General features: G+C 42.2%; 1 protein-coding gene across 2 annotated transcripts in view; it reads left to right on the plus strand.

Annotated features, from left to right (window-relative positions):
• Window positions 1-21,421, plus strand: part of TXNRD1 (thioredoxin reductase 1) — a 62,092-nt gene extending 40,671 nt beyond the window's left edge. For both annotated transcript variants that reach the window (XM_069585219.1, XM_069585221.1), the window contains exons 11-15: window positions 279-435; window positions 7,170-7,277; window positions 9,651-9,746; window positions 13,793-13,927; window positions 19,543-21,421. In XM_069585219.1, the coding sequence (XP_069441320.1) occupies window positions 279-435; window positions 7,170-7,277; window positions 9,651-9,746; window positions 13,793-13,927; window positions 19,543-19,605 (559 nt within the window). In that variant the 3' untranslated portion in view covers window positions 19,606-21,421. The remainder of the gene's footprint in view (window positions 1-278; window positions 436-7,169; window positions 7,278-9,650; window positions 9,747-13,792; window positions 13,928-19,542) is intronic.
• Window positions 21,422-23,801: the final 2,380 nt, after the last annotated feature.

Genomic DNA, 23,801 nt, shown 5'->3' on the forward strand with positions numbered 1-23,801 from the left:
GTAATAACTAACAGACCTAGTTACTGTAGTTCAGAATCCTCCTTTGTTCTTAACCACTGTGTTCTACTTTTCCCGTTCCACGGTTTTTTAACAGTTTTCTTATTCCTTTGATTTTAAAAATAGCTAGAATGTCTAAGCTTTTGGCTCCTCTAAGCTTTGTTGTTGTTGTTTTGGTAATACATTACTCCCTGTTTTGGGTTTCTTTGGGAGAAAGGGAATTTTGTTGGACTTGGTTAACAGTGGTAATGGATAGTACTTTTACCTGAATGAATTTGCAGGACTGGAAAAATACCTGTCACAGAGGAAGAGCAGACCAACGTGCCTTACATCTATGCCATCGGTGATATATTAGAGGGGAAGCTGGAGCTCACCCCAGTGGCCATCCAGGCAGGAAGGCTGCTGGCTCAGAGGCTGTATGGTGGCTCCACTGTCAAGGTGAGTGTTGGGGCTGTCACCACTGAGACGTTATTCTTAGTGGTCCTCCTGATGCTCTGGGTAAGCTGGTGGTGAAGTTTTCCAGGTCTTGAATAATTTAGTTATTTTGATGATGGCATTCCCACATGTGCTTTAGTAACTATTCCAGGCAAGACATTGTTATGACTTCTCTATCTTTGTGATTTATTATGGACATTGTCACTCTCAGAATCAAACGAGGAGTAAAGTGAGCTTGAGTAAATCAAGTTTCAGCCCTGTTATATTCTGTAAATTCCTAATAGTTGCATCTTGCATCCATTCATTATTACCAATTGGTGTATAATGTTCTAAATCTGTTTATGATACCTGACTAGGCTATAAAAGGATTTGAGGATGTAGGTAAATAATATAAGTCTTCAGAGCTGTTTGAAGTGATATTCAGGCTTTATTCCCCCATCCTTTATAAAAATAGATCTCCTGCTCTTGGAATGTTGAATGTGTTATATGAATGTTCTAAAGTTATTTTAAAAGTCAGTGTAGGAAATTAAAACTCTTATTTGTATCTTATGAGACTAGATGGAAAGAAAAGAATAAATATGCTCAATTAATTTTTTAAGACATTCTTTAAAGAACAGTTTTAGCTTCACAGCAAAATTGAGAGGAAGTTTGGTGGCTCAGCGGTAAAGATTCTTTCTGCAGTGTAGGAGATGTGGGCTCAGTTCCTGGGTCAAGAAGGTCTCCTGGAGAAGGAAATGGTAACCCACTCCAGTATTCTTGCCTGGAGAATCCCATGGATGGAGGAGCCTGGTGGGCTGCAGTCTATGGGGTGGGAAGAGTTGGACACAATTGAGTAACTCAACCACCACCACCATAGAGATTTTCTATATATCCTCTGCCCCTAATTATTATCAATGTTCCCTCCCTAATTATTTTTTTAAAAGGATTCTGGAAATTATTTTTTAAAAAAGGATGGTAAAGAATTTAGTCACTCCCTATTTTCCTTGTGCATAAATCATCATAGGTTGATTTAGTTAGGTTATAGCAATGGAGCCTCAAAGAATACTGCTAATAAAATTTGTGACAAGCATTTTGAATGTATATGGGGTTAGCTTGGATTGTAGTATAATAAATCTTGATATTTTGCGATTAACAGGATTGAGGTTGAAAGAGTTTTTAATACAAGGTTGTCTGATCATGCAGGAAATAGTAGTTGGTTCATAGTCCATGGGGTCACAAAGAGTCAGACAAGACTGAGCAACTTCACTTTCATTTTTCACTTTCATGCATTGGAGAAGAAAATGGCAACCCACTCCAGTGTTCTTGTCTGGAGAATCCCAGTGACAGCGGAGCCTGGTGGGCTGCCGTCTATGGGATCGCACAGAGTCGGACACGTCTGGAGCGACTTAGCAGCAGCAGCAGCAGCATATTACTATTTGGAATAAACTTAACTGCCTCTTTAAATGAATTATGTCTTTTATACCTTATGGAGTTTTTGAGTTTATGGTAAATCAAGAAAAGGTAATTCAGAAATATAATGAGGTACATTTAATTTTGTTTTGACCTTTTTTTTATCTTTTTGATTTCCTAAAGTGAAAAGGGAAAAAAAAATTATACCAATAATAATCAGAGGGCAGATAAGCAAAAAATTGCTAGTAAATAAATGTGAAATTACTGTAGCACCAGTTTTCTTAAAAATCCAGTGGATCCACCTACTTTGGACATAAACTTCTTTGTGTGAGCAGAATACTATATTCTAGCATCTCCCAGGTAGACCAAATTCTTAAAGTGCCGTCAGCGTTTATCAGCATCATAATTAATGTAAATTGAAATTAAAGGACTCTTTTTTGTTGTTCCTTTTTCACGCCCTGTTTTTTAGTCTGACTAATAGGACAAGGACTTTACTGAACAGGAAAATAAACAAGTGTTGCTAAGTCCCTGAGTTTGAAATCTCATCAGTCTGTTTGTCAAGTATAGTAAACAAAACTGCAGTACTAATAGATACCTAGGTTAATTGTATTTGGGGAGAATACACATTGTTTTAAGAACTATGTAGTCCTTTTAATTTTGTCCCATGTGCATTAATAGATCATTCCCATATATCTGAGAACATTAATGGACCCACATCCACCTGCCTTCCTTCTGAAGGAGCAGCTAGCTGTCTGTTGAAAACTTCAGCTTAACATAAACACCTGCCTAAATTAAATCTGTTGTGGGATTTTAAGAGAACCGGAATTGAATAATGGGTGTTTGTGTCTTCCTCCAAAATTGATAACATATATTCATTGCCCTATGAGAGTGTTTGGAGAAAAGAGGACAAAGAGCAGCTATGTTTGTCCGTGCCTGGCACTGTGCTCAATGCCGTGTATGCACGCACCTCATTCCACTATAGAGCAGCTGTAGAGACTGATGACATGTTACAGGGAATTAGGTAACTGTCCAAAGTCACAGTGCTTGGAGGCAGCCAAGGCAAAAATCTAGTCCATATCTGATTTGTAGGTGAGTGAGTGAAGTCGCTCAGTCGTGTCCTCCTCTTTGCGACCTCATGGACTGTAGCCTATCAGGCTTCTCCGTCCATGGGATTTTCCAGGCAAGAGTGCTGGAGTGGATTGCCATTTCCTTCTCCAGGGATCTTCCTGACCCAGGAATCGAACCTGGGTCTCCCACATTGCAGGCAGACGCTTTACCGTCTGAGCCACCAGGGAAGCCTGCATCTTGTAAAGACGGGTGAAATAGTAAAGAATCTACCTGCAGTGTGGAAAACCAGGGTTCGATCCCTGGGTTGGGAAGATTCCCTTGAGAAGGGAACGGCAACCCGCTATTGTATTCTTGCCTGGAGAAGTCTATGGACAGAGGATCCTGGCAGGCTACAGTCCATGGGGTTGTAAAGAGTCGGACATGACTAAGTAACTAACACAAAGAAGTGAGGAAGATTTGGGAAGTATCAATTATAAAAAGTGATGAGGGTAGAAAAGATGTCTCAAGACATTAAAGACTACCACCAATACAGAGGTGCTTGTACTAAATGAAGTGGAAAATATATTGAAAAAATTTAAATGAATCTTTTTAACAGTAGATTAAAGTCATTTTCAAAGCTGCTAAACGTATTTGCCCTTAAATACTCTGTTATTTTTGGGAACATGAGGAAGGAGAAAAATATTTTTATCATTTCAAAAACAGAGAACAGATCATAAAGCTGAGTCAACCTGTAGGTGATGGACATTCTAGTAAGCTGTTTAAAAAGCCAGATGATAAGACACATGTGCCAGCTTTAAAAGATTGTAATGGGCACTCATTTGAAACGACCCTGATGCTGGGAAAGATTGAAGGCGGGAGGAGAAGGGGACAACAGAGGATGAGATGGTTGGATGGCATCACCGACTCAATGGACGTGGGTTTGGGTAGACTCCAGGAGTTGGTTATGGACAGGGAGGCCCAAAGAATCGGACATGACTGAGCAACTGAACTGAACTGAACTGAATGGGCACTCCAGCTGTTTTCTGCAAGGAGCAGTAGATTTCTTGGATTTTAGAATTGCTCTCAAACACTTGAAATAATTTTATTATTACTTAAAATGGTGCTTTGTAAGCTCAATTTTACAGTAAATATAAAAATATTTTATGTCAGAACTATAGAGAAACCACAGTACACATCTCTGCAATTTGAGGATGGATTGTGTTCTGAAAGTTTATTAACTTGATTAGCCAAATAGAAGTATTGAAAAAAAGAACTACATTTCTCAGGCTAGGCCACAATAGTCAGTTAAGCCCATTAATTGGAAACAGTTTGGGTACCAAGGAGAAAAAATATCTTTAATTTGGGTCCAGGTTTCCATCGGACACATTATTTTCTGCCATCATTTAATGCACATCTGCTTAGGGTGAATTCCTTGTGGGGCTTTTGGTTGGTGTTTTAGTTTATTATGCCTTCACTTTATACTTTTTGGAAGATATTTTTACTGAATAGAGAATTCTGGATTTACAGTGTTTATTTAAGTATTTTAATAATTTGCCCATTGTCTTCTGGTTGCATAGGAGAATATGCTATCATTTTTATCTTTGTTCCTCTTAAGATTTTCCCTTTCACTGTTTCTTACCAATTTGATTATTGCATGCTTTGCCACGCTTTTCTTTATAATTATTCTGCTTATGGTGTGTCAAGATTTGGGGATTTATCTGTTCATAGTTTTCATCAAATTTGGAATTTTTTTTAGCTACTCAGTTAAGTTTTTGCTTTCTTCCTCTTTTGTCCCCCCTCCAAGCCTCAAATTAATGACTGGTGGTTCACTTGATATTATCCCATGGGTCTCTGATGCTCTGTTCATGTTTTTCCCCCTGTTTCTGTGCTTTTATTTTCTCAGAGAGCCTATTGCAATGTATTCAAGTCCACTGATCTTTTCTTCTGAAGTCTTTGTGTAATTTGTACTTCAAGTAGTTTCATCTTTACAAGTTACATTTTCCTTTTCTGTCCTCAGCAGACTGCATTTTTGTCTACCTTCTTGAGCCTACAGAACACGTTTTTAATAGCTCTTTTAATGTCCTCTGCTAATCCCATCATCTCTTTTGCAGTGTCGATTTCTATTTATTAGTTTTATTCTTGATACAGGGCTTCCCTGGTGGCTCAGAGGTTAAAGCGTCTGCCTGCAATGCGGGAGACATGGGTTCGATTCCTGGTCTTGATATTAGTTTGGGTGGATGAAGACTTTGTGCCCTTTACACTGTTGGGTGCTGAGTTTTGTTGCATTCCTTTATGTAGTGTTGGAGTTTGTTTTGGTGGCCCGTTAAGTTACACAGGAGTCATTTTATCCTCGTGTAACTTGCTTTTCAGCTTTTTTTGGGTGTGTCAACAGTAACGTTTCATTTAGGCCTAATTTAGTTCTACTCCGTGGAGGCCCTTCCAAGGAGTCTGTCCTGTTCCTCCTACTGTGAACTCTTTCCCTTCTCTGGCATGTAAGAGTAAGTCATTTTGGGGCTCACTGCTTGCCGGTGGCGCCTTCCTCACCCTGATTGCTTTCCTCTGGCATTGATTTACAGATCAGTGCTCAGCCCAAATCTCAGGAGGCCCTCTCTGCTGATCTCGCTTTCTCTTTATGCAGCCTCACGCACTTTGCTGTTCTGCCCTGCAGCTTCCGGCCACGTTGGCATCCCTGAACCGGGATCTGTGTTGCTATAACTCAGAAAGACCACTCTGCGCTCTGTTCCCTCTCCTTACCAAGCCCTGGAAACTGCTCTGGGCAGGAAACTCACCTAATTTGTTACCCTTCTTGTTTCCCTTCTCAACAGCAGCCATGGTGTTGTGCTACCCATGGTCCAGTGTCTAAGAAGTGTTTCATATTTGTCTGTTTTTTTTCTTTTTTAAGTTATTTAAAGCAGGAAGTAAACCTGGTCCATTATGGGTGTAAGCAGAAGTCTGTCTTTACTTTTGAATCAGAATTCCAAGGATTGGTATTAGAGGAAAAAAAGATTATATATTGCTAATTCTAGAGGGAGGCGCATTTTAAAGATTCCACCCTACTGTGTTAGAGAGTGAGATTTGTTTTGTTCATATTTTAAGTTCAGAATGACTTAACCTCTTTGTCCAAATATGACTGGGTAGGTTTTTACCAACTGGCGTTTGCAAATGTATTTGGCATCTCCGTAATTGTGTTTTTCATAATTCACATCAGCATATTAAAGCCTCTGGAAATCTGATGGTTGAGAAACCTATTTGCTTAATATAGCATTTTACAAACTTGTTTGACTTCAGAACCCTTTTGTCATCTATGACTATTAGAGTATGCTTTGGAAATACTGTCATAGTCATGAACTTTTTTAAAAAATAATTTTGTTTATTTATTTTTGACTGTGCTGGGTCTTTGTTACTCCACAGGCTTTTCTCTAGGTGTAGCCAGTGGGGGCTGCTCTCTAGTTGGCGATGTGCAGGCTTCTCATTGTGGTGGCTTCTCTTGTGCGGCACAGGCTCTAGGGCACAAGGGCTTTGGTAGTCGCGGCTCCCAGGCTCTAGAGCACAGGCTCAGTAGATGCAATGCGTAGGCTTAGTTGCTCTGTGGCATGTGGGATCTTCCCAGATCAGGGATCAAACCTGTGTCTCTTGCATTGGTAGGCAGATTCTTTACCACTGAGCCACCAGGGGAAAGCCCATCATGAACTTCTTTTGTTCCTTGGTCTTCGTTACCATGTTAATGGCTGCACAAGATTGCATTGAGAATATGTACTATAGAACCACTTTCTTATTTGAATTTTAAAGCCGCTCTGATATTCCCACTATTGATGAGAACTGTGACATTGCTCAGTTAATTTATGTAGCTTTTTCTATATATTAAATTATTATCATAGATTTCTAAGAGTGAGGTTATTGGCCCCAAAACTGTAAAATGTTTTTATGGCTCTTGATTTGTATTACCTAATTGATTTTCCAGTAAAGTCTGTTAACTTCTGCATTAGTAACAGACTTTCAACATTGGGTGCCTGAGGATTGTTCTTGCTTTCTTTAAGGGAGAGAAAGCATGTGCTTATCAACGTGAGTTGGTAGCTGGATGAGAAGCCGCATGAGTCTCTCATTCATGACTACATGAATTCATTACATTCTTGACAGAATGTAAACCTCTGCTGAAATATTACCACATCAGTTAACGGTTCTCAGTACAGCAGGCTTTTATTAGTCTACTTTTCTCTCCTCATTTTGAAGGTTTTTGAAGTATATGTTCTTTTGAGTTATAATCTCTCCCATCATAACTCCCTTCCTCTGTTTTGAAACAGTGCGACTACGAAAACGTTCCGACGACTGTTTTCACTCCTTTGGAATATGGGTCTTGTGGTCTTTCTGAGGAGAAAGCTGTGGAGAAATTTGGGGAAGAAAATGTTGAGGTAAGTTTTACTCTTCACTACTTACTACTCTTTCCTCCAAAATTTAAAATAATTTCTAGCATAAAGAGAAGCTGAAAAATAGTACAAAGAACTTTTGTATACCCATTTTCCAGATTCATGTATTAGTAACATTTTGCCCATTTGGTTTATCCTCTTCATAGTCTTCTTTATCTCCATGCATCTGTGTATTTCTTTTTCCTGAACCATTTAAGAGTAAGTTGAATGCCCCTCTACCCCTAAATGCTTTAATACCATGAACAAGGACATTTTCCTATCTAAGCACACGGTGGTTACTACTTTTAGACAGTTTGCTGTTGATATAATATTGTTATCTGACCTACCTTCCATTCGTCAGTTGATCCGGTAATTCTTGGTTCTGTTTTTCGAAACCACTTTTACTGGTTTCTTTCTATTATTAATATGGTTTAAAAATACAGGGAAAAAGACTAAAAAGTACCTACATTTCTACTGTTCTATTAGCTTTTTTTTTCCCCTACCATTAGCCTTTAATTTATAGCTAATGTTGCCAGTTACTTTATCCTATATGTAGTCAAGGAAGGGATTCCCTTGTAGCTCAGTTGGTAAAGAATCTTCCTGCAGTACAGGAGACCCAGGTTCAGTTCCTAGGCCAGGAAGATCCCCTGGAGAAGGAAATGGCAACCCACTCCAGTATTCTTGCCTGGGAAATCCCATGGCCGAGGAGCCTGGTGGTCTAGTTTATGGGGTCACTAGAGTCGGGCCCAACTTAGCTACTAAACCACCACCAATGTCAAGGAACTGCACATGAAGTAAACTACTTTTATATACACAAATAATGCCCCACAAAGGGTCTGCTGTTTCAAATCATTTCGGAAAGAAAGTTTGCAGTAAAACCTAAAAGACCAGATTTGTGAATTAGAGTACATTTTGTAATATGAAAGTCTATTTTAAACTTCTCAACAACTTCTTTTATTCTGTATTTTAGTAATAACATGTAGTATTGATCTATCAGTAATGCATTATTAGCATTTTTTTTCTGGTTATAAGAATAGTATACTCATAGGAAATTTTCAAAATATTAAAAAAGGAAATTTTAATTCATGAAAAGATAACTGCTATTAATATTTTTGCATATTCTAGTCTAAGTATTTTATATATATATAATTTTGTGTTGGTATACATAGCTTAATTTTTAAAGTTTGATTAAGTTACATACAATTTTCTGTTGTACTTGACAGTTAGTATTAGATCACAAGCATTTCCCTCTAAAAGCACCATTTTAAAAAATGACTTGCAATATTTCCTTTTAGGGGTGCTACTATACAGTAATTTTTTGAGCCATTTTATTAGATTAATGTTTCACTATTATGAATAGAATGATGAACATCTTTGCTACTCATTGTCTCTTTCTCTGATTATTTTATGAGGATATATTGTGTTTAAATTTTAAGGTTCTTAATATTCTGTATTTTTTTCAGATAAATTTTTGTATTTGTTTGATTAGAATTGGCATTTTTCATTATAAAGGCAAGGCATTTGAGTTGAAGAAATCTTGAAAAATACAAAGGAAATAGGAAACAATCACTCATAGACTTATGTTTATAACACAGCTGTTGTTAGTAGTTTTTAAAATCATTTTTTCCCCTGTGTAATTGTCATGATACTATGATACTATACACTCAGTTTTGTAACCCACATTTATCAAAAAATTTATATCATATTACAAGGTAAAAGAATGTTATATAACGTTTAGATAATCAGTGTGTTTTTAAAATATCCTGCCAACCTTGTATGTTTTGAATCGAGGCTAGCAGTTGAAGGAGAAAAAATCCTGTTAGTCATCCAAGACGTAAGTTTATGAAATGTCAGTAAGGATGCCTGTGTCCTTTCATCTGTCTGTCATCCCTCCTTCCTTCCCTCCTTCGGTACTTTTGGTGAATAATTTCAGAGAAGGAGATGTCTTTGGAAGTATTAAGTAAGAGAACTAGATAATTGGCTATAATTGTTCCTGGTACCTTACTTGTTTCTTGCCCGAAGTTGTCATTCTTTTGAGGTAACAAGATAGCGTTGGTTTCTTTTTTTTAATGCAAGACGGAAAGTAATTACATGGCTTCTTTCTCTCATTTGCTTGCACTTTGTTGTTGTTACATAAGGTTGATTCATTGGAGCCTGAAGTATAATTAAGGGATGAGATTATGGCAAAAGGGTTGTCAACTATGAGTTTAAAGTTATTTACCTTCTGACCAGGTTCTTATATGTTCCATGAATTTTTTTGTGTAATGAAAGTCTAATTATTAAATATTAAAGAGCATCCACTGTCTTCACACCACAACTAATGTTTGACAGACATACTTCTTGATACGATGGGTCTAAATTGTGCTTCTGTCTTGCTAGGTTTACCATAGTTACTTTTGGCCATTGGAATGGACGATTCCGTCAAGAGATAACAACAAATGTTATGCAAAAGTAGTCTGCAATATCAAAGACAATGTAAGTGCTATTCATATTTACTCCTTTCTGCTGATTTCATTTTATTTTTACTATGCAGCTCTGTTTTGATCACATGATACACACATTGCATTCTTTTAGTAATTCACCTGTGAGTCTCCCCAGCTGTGTGGACGTTACACTAGGGTGAGGCCCATGATGACACACATGGCCTGACTCCCCTCTGCATGAATGTGTTGTGGGCAGTCAGTCAGAACCAATGAAGCCACTGACTATCTAAAAATAATGACAGAACAAGAAAGGAGTAACCCAAGTTCATATGCTAAGCAGCCAGCACTAGAGAGAAAGCTGGAATGGGGGAAATCTTAACTGGGTTCTGATTTAAGATTTCATTGCTTGCTGCTTTGTGTAACAACTAGTAACAAAGACCTAAGGATAAACCCCCTGACCTCGCAGGCTTTGTGTCCATACCTACAAAGGGATGGTTGGTTTTCGGACGTTTCTGACTGCTGCCCCCATTTTCCGTATTGTCACCCGGGACAAGTGTATGTCTGTGCGCATGCTCTGTAAGTGTTCCGTGCGTGTGACGAGAACTCAGGATTTACTCTCTTAACAACTTTCATATCTAACGAGCAGCGGTGTTAGTTATATTATCCTGCTACACATTACACCACTGGGGCTTCCCAGGTGGCTCAGTGGTAAAGACTCTGTCTGCCATTGCAGGAGATGTGAGTTTGATCCCTGGGTCAGGAAGATCCCCTGGAGAAAGAAATGGCAACCCACTCCTTTATTCTTGCCTGGGAAATCCCATGGGTGGAGGAGCCTGATGGGCTGTACAGTCCACGGAGTGGCAAGAGTTGGACACGGTTGAGCACTCATGTACACACGTTATACCTCGAGTGTTTCTTTAGTCTTATAATTGGAATTTTGTACCTTTCGGCTAGATTGATCCATTTCTCCCTTCCCGCATCCCCTACCTCTGGTAACCACAAATCTGATCTCTTTTTGTGAGCTTGTTTTCAAAGTATTAATGACTCATAGCACTGTGTTAAGTCCTGGTGTAGAACATAAAGGTTTGATTATTTGATATTTCTGTGCATTTCAAATGATTGCCATGATAACTCTAGTTACCATCTGTCACCATTCACATTTATTACATAATTACTGACTGTATTCCCCACACTGTACATGATTGTATGGTGACTTATTTATTTTGTAACTGGAAGTCTGTACCTCTTGTTCTCTCTTACCTTTGTGGGTTGAATCTTAACGAGAATTGGTATATTTTTAACTTAGTTGAGATCTCTTATTTTTCAAAAAGTATCCCCAGTAAAAATATAAACAACTAAAAGAATTCATATGTTAATAGCCTAATAAATTCATTTTTTTCATTTTGGGATTTGAATATAATTAAGTGATTTATTCAGAGAAGGCAGTGGCACCCCACTCCAGTACTTTTGCCTGGAAAATCCCATGGACAGAGGAGCCTGGAAGGCTGCAGTCCATGGGGTCGCTGAGGGTCGGACACGACTGAGTGACTTCACTTTCACGCTTTGGAGAAGGAAATGGCAACCCACTCCAGTGTTCTTGCCTGGAGAATCCCAGGGACGGGGGAGCCTGGTGGGCTGCCGTCTATGGGGTTGCACAGAGTCAGACACGAAGTGATGTATTGGCTTAGTAACTACTGCTTTACACAGTAGCACAGTTGCAGATTGCTTTTTTGCAGAGCGCAGAGTTCTAGGAAAACCTGGATTCGCTGCAAAAATACGTCATCAATAGATGCATTTAATAAATGGACATACTAGGATTACCTCTAGCAAGCTATACAGGATTGACATAGAGAACAGTTTTATGTAGAGTTTTGTCTTTTTAGATATAGTTTTAATAAGGTCATTTGTATGAGTATGCATTAGATACCGTGCTGCTACAGTCAAAAGGAGAGAATGCCATACATTCACGCTGGCAGTCTGACATCTCGTAGAAGATACTTCATTTGCATACAGCAGTCAGTGAAACCTCAAAAGTTTCCTTTATATCAAGCAAATCTATTTTAACTGTACTCAGTTCTCCTGTTCTTTTTTTTCTTTTACTGCTGTGACATTTGTTCAAATGGCATTTTTTTTATATAATATGAAAAATAACTTACACTACCAGTGAAAACTCATTTTAATTAAAATAACTGAGGATGGTATTGTTGTTGGATGGTATTGCTGTCAATTATTTTCATAAACAAAGACAGTATTACAAGAGATGAATACTTTTCACTGCTCTTTTGTCATAAGCCATCTTATATAAAAGCTTGCTTCTGGTTTTTGACCATCCTTGGGGCAGGCTGTATTCATTTTTAGTTCGGTCACTTCACAGTGACTGTGCTTGGTTTTAAATAGTACTTGCTTGCTAGGCTTTTATTCTTTTTGTATGCTGTACTTTTTATACACAGTGTATTTGAAATTTGCAGAAAGGAATAGGGCAAGTACCTACTGCAGACTCTGACTATTAACATGTTGGTGTATTTGCCCAGAGCTTCTCTTATGAGAGACAGACATTTACATCACAGAGGCAGTTCGTAACGCATATGTGCTCAGTCGTGTCCTACTCTTTGCGACCCCATGGACTATAGCCTGCCAGGCTCCTCTGTCCATGGAATTTTTTAGGCAAGAATATTGGAATGGGTTGCCATTTCCTCCTCCAGGGGAACTTCCCCACCCAGGGATCAAACTCTGGTCTCCTGCCTTGGCAGGCAGATTCTTTACCCCTGAGCCACTGGGGAAGCTCACAGTTTATAATAGGCTATATTTACTTATTGAACATGTAAAATGTGTCAGCCATTACTTAATGATCTACATGTACTAACTTCTCTAATCCTTATGTAATCCTGTGAGATACTGTGCTATTGTTATCCCCATTTTATAGACAAGGAAGCTGAAGTGTGGAAGTTAATTGTGCTAGGAGCTGGAATTCAGTTCAAGGCAACTAGAATCCATGCTGTTAACCTCTAGCCTAATCATCTTTCACGTTTCTTCTTGGTCCTCCACCCCCATTCCTTCCCTGCCTCAGAGGCCATACTCTCCTCACGTTGGGCTGTCTCATACTTTTATGAGACATACTGTTCATACTTTTATATATCTGCTGCCTATTATGTCCGTCAAACATCATACATCATGGTTTAAAGAAAGGTGGTATCCTCAGCTAAATAGAAGCCTGTACCTTTTCCTTTTTAATCTCGCTTTTTGAGATCTATCCATATTATTGCATTTAAATCTAATGTATTTTAAGAGCTAGTGTATTTTGTGCTTTATTTATCCATATGCACAACCCCTAATTGCCAAAATGAATAAAGCAAGAGTCTTAACATGAAGTGGATTACATACAGAAGGCTGTTCCTGACTGTTTTCAGGGAGCCACTGAACATCAGATAAGGCCCTGCGCCTCATTGCCTGAGCTGCCTCGTCTGTTACAAGAGGGTTGGATTGGATGGGCCAGCCCAGAGCTTGGAAAGTCTGCACAGTAGAATGCAACAGGTTTCCCTGCTCTTGGCAGGGGTAGCCTGAGTTTGGATTTAGCATTTATTCAAAATGATTCTCACACAGGTATTTCAGAATTGCCAAATATTTTTCTCTTGCTTTCAAAAATGTTTTCACATTGGAAGGCTCTCAGGTTCTTCTGTCTACTCCCAAAACTTCAGTTTAAATGGTTTTTTAATTTGAATGGCTGCTCTTAAATGTTTCAGCTACCACAGGTGGTTTACCTGGAGCTTTGAGACAACCGGATAGAGATGAGGGGACCACTGGACAGCCCTTTGAAAACACTTTCCAGAACATTTTGGTGCTTAGGGGGTTGCACACATTTTTGCTTTTGCAAAGTGTTCTTCCTCATCATCACCAATGGCTGGTTCCTTCTCTTCCTTCTTGCTTAATGTGACCACAGTTCTGTATTAGCCCATGTTGCAGTACCTTCAGCCTACACAGTTTTCAGCAGCAAGCATCAGTATTTCTGAATGGGTTTTTTTTTAGATTAGACTGGAAAAATATTCCAGGCTGTTAAGGAGGGAAAATTCTACATAATCGTATCACTTTTTTGCATCTTAGGAACGTGTTGTGGGCTTCCACATACTGGGTCCAAATGCTGGAGAGGTGACCCAGGGGTTCGCAGCGGCACTCAAATGTGGGCTGACCAAGGACCAGCTGGACAGCACCATCGGGATCCACCCTGTTTGCGCAGAGGTGCGTCTCCACAGTTTCTTTATTATTATTATGTTTTCTCCACACTTTCCTATTATTATATTTTCTCCACACTTTCAATTAAGGCTAGATAGTGCCTGTCTGTGTGTGCTCAGTCATGTCTGACTCTTTGTGACCCCCATGGGCTGTAGCCCACCAGGCTTCTCTGACAGTGGGATCCTCCAGGCAAGAATACTGGAGTGGGTTGCCATTTCCTACTCTAGGGGATCATCCTGATCTAGGGATCGGACCCGAGCCTCTTGTGTCTCCTACATTGGCAGGCGGATTCTTTACCACTACACCACCTGGAAAGCCCACTAGATAGTACTGTCGTGCTGCTGAATAGTAAAAATGATGAGAGTGATTTATACGGATATGCTTCAGATCGTTTATCATGTGTCATTAATTATTTTCATGGCAATCAGCTGATGGTGACATTCGTACTCAAAACGAGCGTCAGTGCTAGTTATCCCTGAGCTACCTGCAGGCTAATGATGTTGTCTCCCTTGTTAGCTTTCAGTGTCAAAGGATGAGAAAGCGAAGCTTGTGAAAGAAAGATCAAGCCAATGACAGCAGAGCTGGAAGCTTCCCAGCGGGGCCTCCGGGTGTCAGCATTTCTCCACACCCGTCAGTGCTCATCCATGGGCCAGTTACTTACCATGCTGCCACTAAGTAGGGCTTGTAGGCCAGGCACGCGTCCACTGGAGAACCTGGAGGCCGGGGGAGGTACACATCAAAAGGCTTAGGAACGGAGCTGAGAAGTGCAGCCTGGAAGGATGTTCTCGTTTCCTTTTGCTCTGTCTTTTCCCTGAGTGTCTTCCTCTATACTGATATGCACCTGTTTGGTGACCAGGTCATTATTCACAGAAGACTTTGTATATGTTGTTTTGTTCTGGGTTTTATTTGTTGATTTGTTTTTGAAAACTTGTTTTTGTGAAGTAAAACTGAATTTTGAAAAATGATACATAAAAATTGAAAAAAGGATAGATTTTTAAAAGCTCTTGAAGATTGTGCAGTGTATCTTTTATTCAGTGTCATGACTAAGACTGTCTAGGGAAGGAGAGGAGCCAGTTAGTGTCATTCTTTTTCAAAAACAGTGCGTTGGATTCTTGGGGCTGACATAACGCACTGTTGCAACTTAGGCATTTAGAAACAGCAGAAATGTCTTCTATGAGAGTGCTGGAGGCCAGGGTCTGAAAGCGGGGCCGTGCTCCCTCCAGGGCCCCTGGAGACGAGGCCTTCCTTGCCTTTATAGCCTCTGCCTCTGGCTTCATGTGGCCTTACCTGCTGTGTGTCTGGGGCCCAGATTTCCCTCCTACTGTAAGGGCATGGATTAAGGCCCTGCTGATCCAGCATGGTTTCCTTTTCACTTGGTTACATCTGCAAAGACCCTGTTTCCAACCAAAGTCACGACATTCACAGGCACTGAGGCCTAGGACTTGAGCTTCTCTTTCTGGAGGACTTTATTCAACCCACAACGGTGGGTATGGTTAAAGTCTCGGATACTTTAAAACAGCAGTCATCCTCAACCAGGATAAAGACATCCCTTCCCAACTTGGCTGTGCAAGCGTTTAGTTCTTTAATCTGAACGTGGTTCTCAGCAGACTGGTTAAAGGCTGACGTGAGCGTGGCTCCTGCTGCCTCCCTGGTTGTGTCTTGTCATGTCATGACCCAGTGGCGGCACGCGGCACTGTCTGCAGGCTGACTGCCAGCTGGGCAGAGAGGTGCAGTGGAGAAGGCAGACGTCCCCCTGAAGTCCAGGCCCGCGGAGAGGTCAGCTGGAGGCCTGTGCCCGCGCTGCACCTGGCATGCTGGAAACCCTCCTGAAGCGTGTGCCGCTGTGCGTCTCCATCTGCTGTTTCTCGTATAACTTTGAAGCTCAGAGGTGAACATTCACTCTTTTCATAGCGCTTTTCTCTTTGTCTTGTTTCCACGGAGGCAACTGATTAATGAGATTTAAAAACTGGCTGCCGTTGTCTCCCTCTGAGTGCGTTTGTTGTGCAGCTGTGTGCCTAGCTCCGTGCTGGGTGCTGGCGAGCAGCAGGGGTTTGAGTCAGAGCAGCCAGGCGGGTGAGGGAAGGGCCAGGCACACATCTGGGTGGTGGGGGCTCAGGACAAGTGCACCGTGGCGTTGGGGGCAGTTCTCACACAAGAGGAGAAGCATGCATTCGTGTCAGCCAGTCCGAGGTAACACCAAGTACGAGAACCCTGTGTGGCAGAGATCATGGTTTATTCGGGGACCTGAAGGCCCTCAGGACTGCTGTCGCAGCGCCACACCAGCTGTAGGTGGTTTGTACCATTTCAATAAAAGAAACTGGGTGATTGCACAGCCTTTGGCTCCGAAGTAGTTCCCTATAGGAGCTGACGCATTCCTCGGTGGAGGCTTTGCTTTTTTGGAGGAAAATAGTTTCCACGGGGTTTCCTTCTGGAGTCGCTATGGGAGGAGGAGAGACTACTGGTGTTTTGATGAAAGCCCCTCGGTGAGAGAGGAATTCTCAAGGTCTGAGGTGTCAGTGACGCACGAGCGTTATTCAGTTTGAGGTTGGTGTGATGGTTATTTATCCTGGACATCTGAGCAGTAATAATTGAAGAAACTGATCACATGTGATTTTGAGTAGTAGTTTCAACTAATTAAGTTTATCTGTAAAGAAAAAATAATGGCTTAAGAAGAAGCAGCATCAGAGACAAGACCTGTGAAATGTCTTAAATGAATTTTAGTGCCAGACATCGAAAGTTTTGTTTCATTAATAGTCAACAGAATCCCAGTCTGCAGTGGATGGGGTGGGGGGATCTTGTAAGGCTCGGAGGGGTTGGCTGGGTAAGAGACGTACATGCCTCCCATAGTGTTTATTTACCCTTTTGTTAGAGTGTTCTTTGTCCTGGGATCAAGAAGCTGCCTCTGCTCGTTTTTTTCAAGTATATTTTTAGGACAATTGTAAATCAGGTCTGTGTGTATAAGATCCATGTAGGAATTGACCCTGTTTGTTTTTTTCCGTATAGACTAACCAGCAATGGCAGTTTGGCTTCTTCCGTGTCTTTAACATGTTTCCAGTAGAAGAGAAATAGATAAGAGCTCTTTCTTTCCCCCTTCGTTTCCTTCCATTTTTGATGGGTTTAGTTTTTTATCCTTGGAGAAGGTAATGGCAACCCACTCCAGTACTCTTGCCTGGAAACTCCCATGGATGGAGGAGCCTGGTAGGCTGCAGTCCATGGAGTTGCAAAGAATCAGACACAACTGAGCGACTTCACTTTCACTTTTCACTTTCATGCATTGGAGAAGGAAATGGCACCCCACTCCAGCGTTCTTGCCTGGAGAATCCCAGGGACGGAGGAGCCTGGTAGGCTGCCGTCTACAGGGTCGCACAGAGTCAGACATGACTGAAGCGACTTAGCAGCAGTTTTTTATCCACACATCCTACAAGTTCTATTTCTAAATTAATTCCTGAGGAATAAAACATAAGCTTGCAAATTCACAAGCATGAAATTGGCTTTAATGTATTCCCTTGCTCATTATTTTTCTTTCTTTAGAAAATTGGAAAGAGAGCATGTTTGATGGTATTTTAAATTGCCTGTAATACCAGCATCCGAACACAGCTATTTTCATTATTGCATATTATCTTGCTGATCTCATCCACAGTCACACACTTTTTTTAAACAAAGGAGTTATATTGCTCTTCAAAAAATAGTTGTACTAGTTTATAGTGCCATCAGCTTTGAATTTGAGTGCTCGTGAAAATATTGCAAAATTCAGTGTAACTTTTTCTGTAAGAAGTTCAAAAGAAAGGACTATTTCAAGCCTTTTCACATATCTTTGTTAATAAGGATGAACTTCTTATAATTATTATTTTTGGGAATGTGAATTGTTCTCACATTTTCTTCTGGGTTCATGCTTTAAATGTTTTACTAGCCGTTATTACTTGGGTCTGACTTTTTTTGCAGTGCTGCTGATAAATTGGCATAGAGGGGGAAAAAAGGCTTTGTCACTGCTTTAGGGTTAAATAGACTAAGGATTTTTCTCAGTATTGTTCCTCCTTTACACAGAAGTGTTTTCCCCTCTTAGTCACAAGTATTTTTGATGCTGATTCCTATTGCTTTGACCTGTAGAAGTCAAAACGGCCTCAATTTCTTGTGCTTTCCTCTTTGTATTAAAAATCAGGAAACCAAATATTTCTTGAAAATCAAAGATGCAGCTGACCAAAGAGGGTGTCCAGGTATGCTGACAATAAGTCTTGCTTCCACTGGGGACTCTCTCAAATCAGCCATGGCTTCTTGTCTCAGTGAGACACTCACTGGCTCGCTGAAGTGAAGTGAAGTGAAAGTCGCTCAGTCGTGTCCAACTCTTTGTGACCCTATGGACTATACAGTCCATGGAATTCTCCAGGCCACAGTACTGGAGTGGGTAGCCTTTCCCTTCTCCAGGGGATCTTCCCAACTCAGGGATCGAACCCAGGTCTCCCACATTGCTAAACACAAAATTACTTTGTTTTTATGCCTGAGCAGTATGGACAGTCAGTTTGGGTGTGGTTTTGTTTTTCCTGTATGCCTTGTGGGGCTTGGAGGTCATCACGGATCAGCTGCAGCCCAGCTCCCTGCTGTCGTCACTCCAGGACCCAGCTGACAGGGCAGCTTCTTCTGGGGCCACTGTGGCTTAATGGCAGAGAGACAGGAGGTGCAGGAAGAGCACCTTGGTGCTCAGGGCTTGTGTTCCCAAGTGATGCTTTCCCCTTCCCCTCCTTGGCCAGAGCAAGCCCCTGTCCCTGACATCCAGGTCCAGTAGGGCAGGAGTGTGTGACGTGTCCATACAGGGTCATCGCAGGGAGGTGAAGGCACCATCTGTTTTGGAAACAAAATGATCACAGTAGTGTTAACAGGAAGAAGGATCAGATTTGACAGAAAAGAAGCAAGATACCTAAGACTTACTAAATGATGATATATCAACAGTGGTGGAAATAGAGGAACTAAGAATCAATTCCAAGCTCATGGCCTGAGCAGCCAAGTAGTGGTGATGCCGATCACTGGGAGGAGCTGGGTTAAGGGAAGACAGGGTCAGTGCTGGACAGAGTTAAGTCTGAAGAGGTATGGGTCCGGTCTTACTGTCGTGGAACTCAGGAGAGACGGTGGCTGGAGAGGCCCAGCTTCAACGGATCTCTCCAGCTGATTCAACCTGCCTGAAAGGGAGTAGTCGACTGAAGGAGATCATGATAAGAGGGTCTAAAGGGAGAGAGGATCAGCTCAGGAGCGGGGGACACACACAGAGTTCGAACCACATTATGAGGCTGTCTGAGCTGGGCACAAGGGTATTTGGAATAGTACTCTTTATTCCCTTCTGTGTATCCAGAATATTCCATGGTGTGTTTCTTTTAGAAAATTAATAAGCAACCAGGGAGATTGTTTAATCACTTCACAAATCACATGCTAATAATAAGTGCTTTATTAGATAGAGCCTACATTTTCTCTGCTTTACCTTGGTGAAATGCTTACCTTGGTCGTATTATCCTCTGTTGTACACATTTTAAGTACTCGGCCAAGTCATCCTTTGTACATATGGTGTTATCTCAACTGCTCTGCTAACTTTCGTCCCAGTGTCTGAAACTCTCGTGTTGTCTCCACCCCTGCAGGTGTTCACGACTCTGTCGGTGACCAAGCGCTCCGGGGGAAACATCCTCCAGACCGGTTGCTGAGGTTAAGCCACAGTGTAGATGCTGCCGCCTAGACTCCAAACCACCGATGTGTTTCTTGCCCAAGTCCAAGGCGAAGTGCTGCGAAAGGCTCTCGGGTTTGGCACCTGCGTGTCCGTGCTTACACTCCCCGAGGCCCCCTTGGATCTCACGGGTGGGAGGTGATTCGTGGAAGGCAGGCAGCATTTGCATTGGGGTTACTGTGATGTACTCAAAACTGGCTTTTGGCAGAGCATCAGAGTGATGCGTCCATGAAGTCACCAGCCCTAAGCCCCTCGCGGTGGGTGGTGATGGAACCGTCAAAGCAGTTTTCTCTTGGCCTTTCCTTTGTGGGTTTTCTTACGTTCACCGTCAAGCTTTCTAATGTTGGTTCTTTTTTTCACTTTTTCTCCTCGGTGTTAGTGATACTAGAGATGATAGCAAACAATTTTGGTCCCAAAGCAGGTCACGGCTACCATGTGCAAATACAAGCGACTCACCGCCGGGAAAGCATGGGGAAGCTCCCAGGCTTGTCCCGGGAGAGACCGCCCTGTGGCCCAAGTCTCCTCCCAGAACCAGGGAAGCACGGTTGGCCAGTTTGCTCACGTGCCACACCACTGGTGATTGTTTTTAGTTCTGTTTGGAAAGGGCAGTGGCTACCCGGCCAGCCTATCTGAAGGAGTCTCCACCGCAGAGGACTCGCTAGTGCAGTGTGGTTTCCACGTTCTTCATCATGGAGGCAGATGTACACCTGAAAAGGGGAAAAACAAAAGGCGTCTTTATTTAGCCTGTTGTGTGCTGGTCTAAGTGAGCTGAGATCTGTTGCAATGGAAAACATTTAGCGCTTGTTTAAAACTGTTTTGGGGAGTAGCTTTTGCTTTAAGCTGAAATCACAAGATACCAGAGCTTTATTTTTCATGTGTGCTAGGTATCTATCCCTTTGAGAACTACATTCATAGGAAAAAAAAAAAGGCTTCTACTTGACAATTTAACTCTTGTGGTAATTGCTTTGTTTTTAAAAGGAAGCTGTTAATATCATAATTTATTATTTTTGAACACAGGTGGATGTGAAGGATTTTCATTTTAAAACCAAGTGGTTTTGACTTTTTCTATTGACCGTACTTGGTGGAATTTGGGCAGAAGTGTTTATGCTCTGCTGGCATTCGAACTCGGATTATCACAAAGAGGTATTAACCCTGCAGTTAGAGATTCCTAGCTACAGCTACTGACGATGCATTATATCTAGGCCGTTTCCCCTCTACAGAAGTAGGATGTTGAGCATGCTGTGGACGGCAGGCCCCCCACCAGCAGTTCTTGTAGCCCCCGCCCTCTTTTTGGGTCTTCCCTCTGTGTGTGTTTCTCAGCCACAACACTGAGCGGCCGACTCAAAGTGCATTTCTCGATCACCTCAGGGAACTCGGTGTCTGCCCAGCATCCGGTCAGCAGGGCCCCTGACCTCGCCTGTCCCACGGCCCTGCCTCAGCCCACCCCATCTGGTTGTGTGGAGAGAAGGGAAAAGGAAAAGGAGAGGGGAATTGAGGCAGCTGACTGTGTTCGGTTTTATTTATTATTTTTTTAATTTTTTATTTTCCCCTCCAAGTCTGCCAATTTAAGAAACTAGAACACAGGCAGTACAGGGTGATCAAGCCTAATCATGTTGTGATTCTGTCTTCTTCGTGGAATGGAATATTCTGCCCCCACAAGAAGAGTCCCACCTTACAGACTTGTCTCTGTAATCGCCCGGTGTGTATTGAAACTCATTAAATTCCATGTATTTTTGTTATAAATCTTCTGGAAGAAAAAAAAAGCAATGTGAAACATTAAAAGGTATTAATATCCACTGTGTTGTGCCTTCTTACTGAGTGGTAGTCCCGGGCTCGTTTGCCTGAGAACTGAATGGATGTCAGGGCTCATGTTGGCGGTGCTTAGAATTCGGTGCTCAGTTTCATTGATGTCGCACTGCCAGGCCTGGTCGATATGCTGACGTTCATATTTTAGTCTTGTTGACCCCTTGGCAGGTAGCGTGTGAGACTTCTCAGCCTCCATACTTGGGGCTTCCCCAGGGGCTCAGTGGTAAAGAATCTGCCTGCAGTGTGGGAGACCCAGATTCGATCCCTGGACCAGGAAGATCCCCTGGAGAAGGGCATGGCAACTTACTCCAGTATTCTTGCCTGGAGAATCCCCTGGACAGAGGAGCCTAGCAGGTCACAAAAGGACATGACTGAAGCAACTTGGCACTTAGCACGCACATATTTGCACCAGCCAGTTCTTTATAATGAATCTATTACCTGTATCTATCTACCTACCCATCCCCTACTGGTCCACTTTATCTAGAGAACGTGGACCAAAACAAACAGATCTCACCTCTGAAGATGTGTGTGGTCAGGTAGGGTTGGATGAATGTGCTCAATTACTCCTTCATCTCCTCCACAGATACTAGGTACCAGGTACTGTTCTAGGCAGGCGAGTTCAGCAGTCCACAAGAAACATCAGTAATCCTCGTCAAAAATTACATAGAAGGAAACAAGCAAAAATAACTAAATAGGTCAGTTGTTTTCAATGTTAGATGGTGTTAAGTACCCTGGAGAAAGACCTAAGCAGGGAAGGGAAGAGGTCTGTAGGGCGTGGGGAGTGGAATTTTAATGAAGGTGGTGGAGGTAGACCCCATAGAGAAGGTGACATGTGAAGACAGAAGTGAAAGGAATCCTGGGCGAAAGCATTCCAAGCAGAGGTCACCAAATGTAAAGGCCCTGAGGCAGAGAAGGACTGGGTTGGGGAAATGTCAGAAGTGTAGCATGGTGGGTGAAGCAGAGAAAGAATGCGTCAAGGTCAGAGATAACAGGAAGGGGCAAGTCAGGTAGGATCTAGAGTGGGAGCCATTGGAGGGCTCTGAGCAGAGGAGGGTTGACACCACTCCCAGGTGGCCAGGAGCACTGGGGCGGCTGGGCTGAGGGCAGCCTGAGGCTTTGCGCCAGGTGGAGGGCGCTGCCGTGATGGAGGGAGAGGGATGATGCTTTAGCTGAAGGTGAGAGTAGAACCAAGTAGGACAGATGGAGTATCTGAGAGTAGAGCCAATAGGACATAGTGTTGGACTGAATGTGGGGTGGGAGAAAGAAGGATGAGTCCCCCGTTTGGGGCTTCAACACTGGAAGGATTGAGGCTGGAGGTGCCATTTCACTGAGATGGGAAAACTGGAGGAGGAGCAGATTAGAGGGGAATACCAGAAGCTCGAGTTTAGGGTGGTGGGTCTCAGGTGCAGGAGGCAGAGGTGGTGCCGGGTTTGAGTCAGCATCTACACAGCAGGGGTAACGGCAGCCATGAGATGAATTGGTGTTGAAGGAGGGAAGGGTGTAAGGGCAGGTTTGGGCCCCGTACAACTCGGAACTAGACTCTACACCCTCGGCTCCTCACTTTTATCCGCTGCTGCTGCTGCTAAGTCACTTCAGTCGTGTCCAACTGTGCGACCCCAGACACGGCAGCCCACCAGGCTCCCCCGTCCCTGGGATTCTCCAGGCAAGAACACTGGAGTGGGTTACCATTTCTCATCCACTAAGTACTATGAAAAAAAGACCTAGTGTTTATAAAGACATTTGAGACCTTTTACAAAATGCTTTGAAACATGAAGGGAAAAAAAAAATCAATGCAGCAAAATTGTAATGGGACAAATCTTTAAATGCCTCCGATAATATTATTTTAGCCAATCAAATACCATTGGATCCATTGCCCCTATATTTGTTTTTTTGTATTTGGTTTAATTTTCTTCTTCACTGCACTGGGTCTTCATTGCACTGCGAGAGCTCCAGAGCATGCAGGCTCAGTAGCTGTGGCCTGTGGGCTTAGTTGCTCCCTGGCATATGGGATCTTAGTTCCCTGACCAGGGATTGAACCTGCATCCCCTGCATTGGAAAGGGAATACTTAACCGCTGGACCGCCAGAGAAGCCCCCACTGCTCGTGTATTTGTAAATGTTAGATCGAACACAGGAAGGGCTGCCTTCATTATATTTGCAATGATGTGGGAGTAACTCAAGCAAGCACAAGGGCGTGGGGATAACAAAGGCCTTAAATTGGCCGTGAGCGGAGCTATAAAGAGATGAGACATTATTAATGAGAACTGCAGTCAGAAAGTAGAACTGTACCTTCAGGTCACTTTATGTGCAGTGACTTGTTCTGTTAATCTTTGTAAGATTAACCCTCAGAACTGTGGGTCCCGTTTTTCAGG

This window comes from Ovis canadensis, chromosome 3 (genome assembly GCF_042477335.2).
Source record: "Ovis canadensis isolate MfBH-ARS-UI-01 breed Bighorn chromosome 3, ARS-UI_OviCan_v2, whole genome shotgun sequence".
Taxonomy (NCBI): domain Eukaryota; kingdom Metazoa; phylum Chordata; class Mammalia; order Artiodactyla; family Bovidae; genus Ovis; species Ovis canadensis.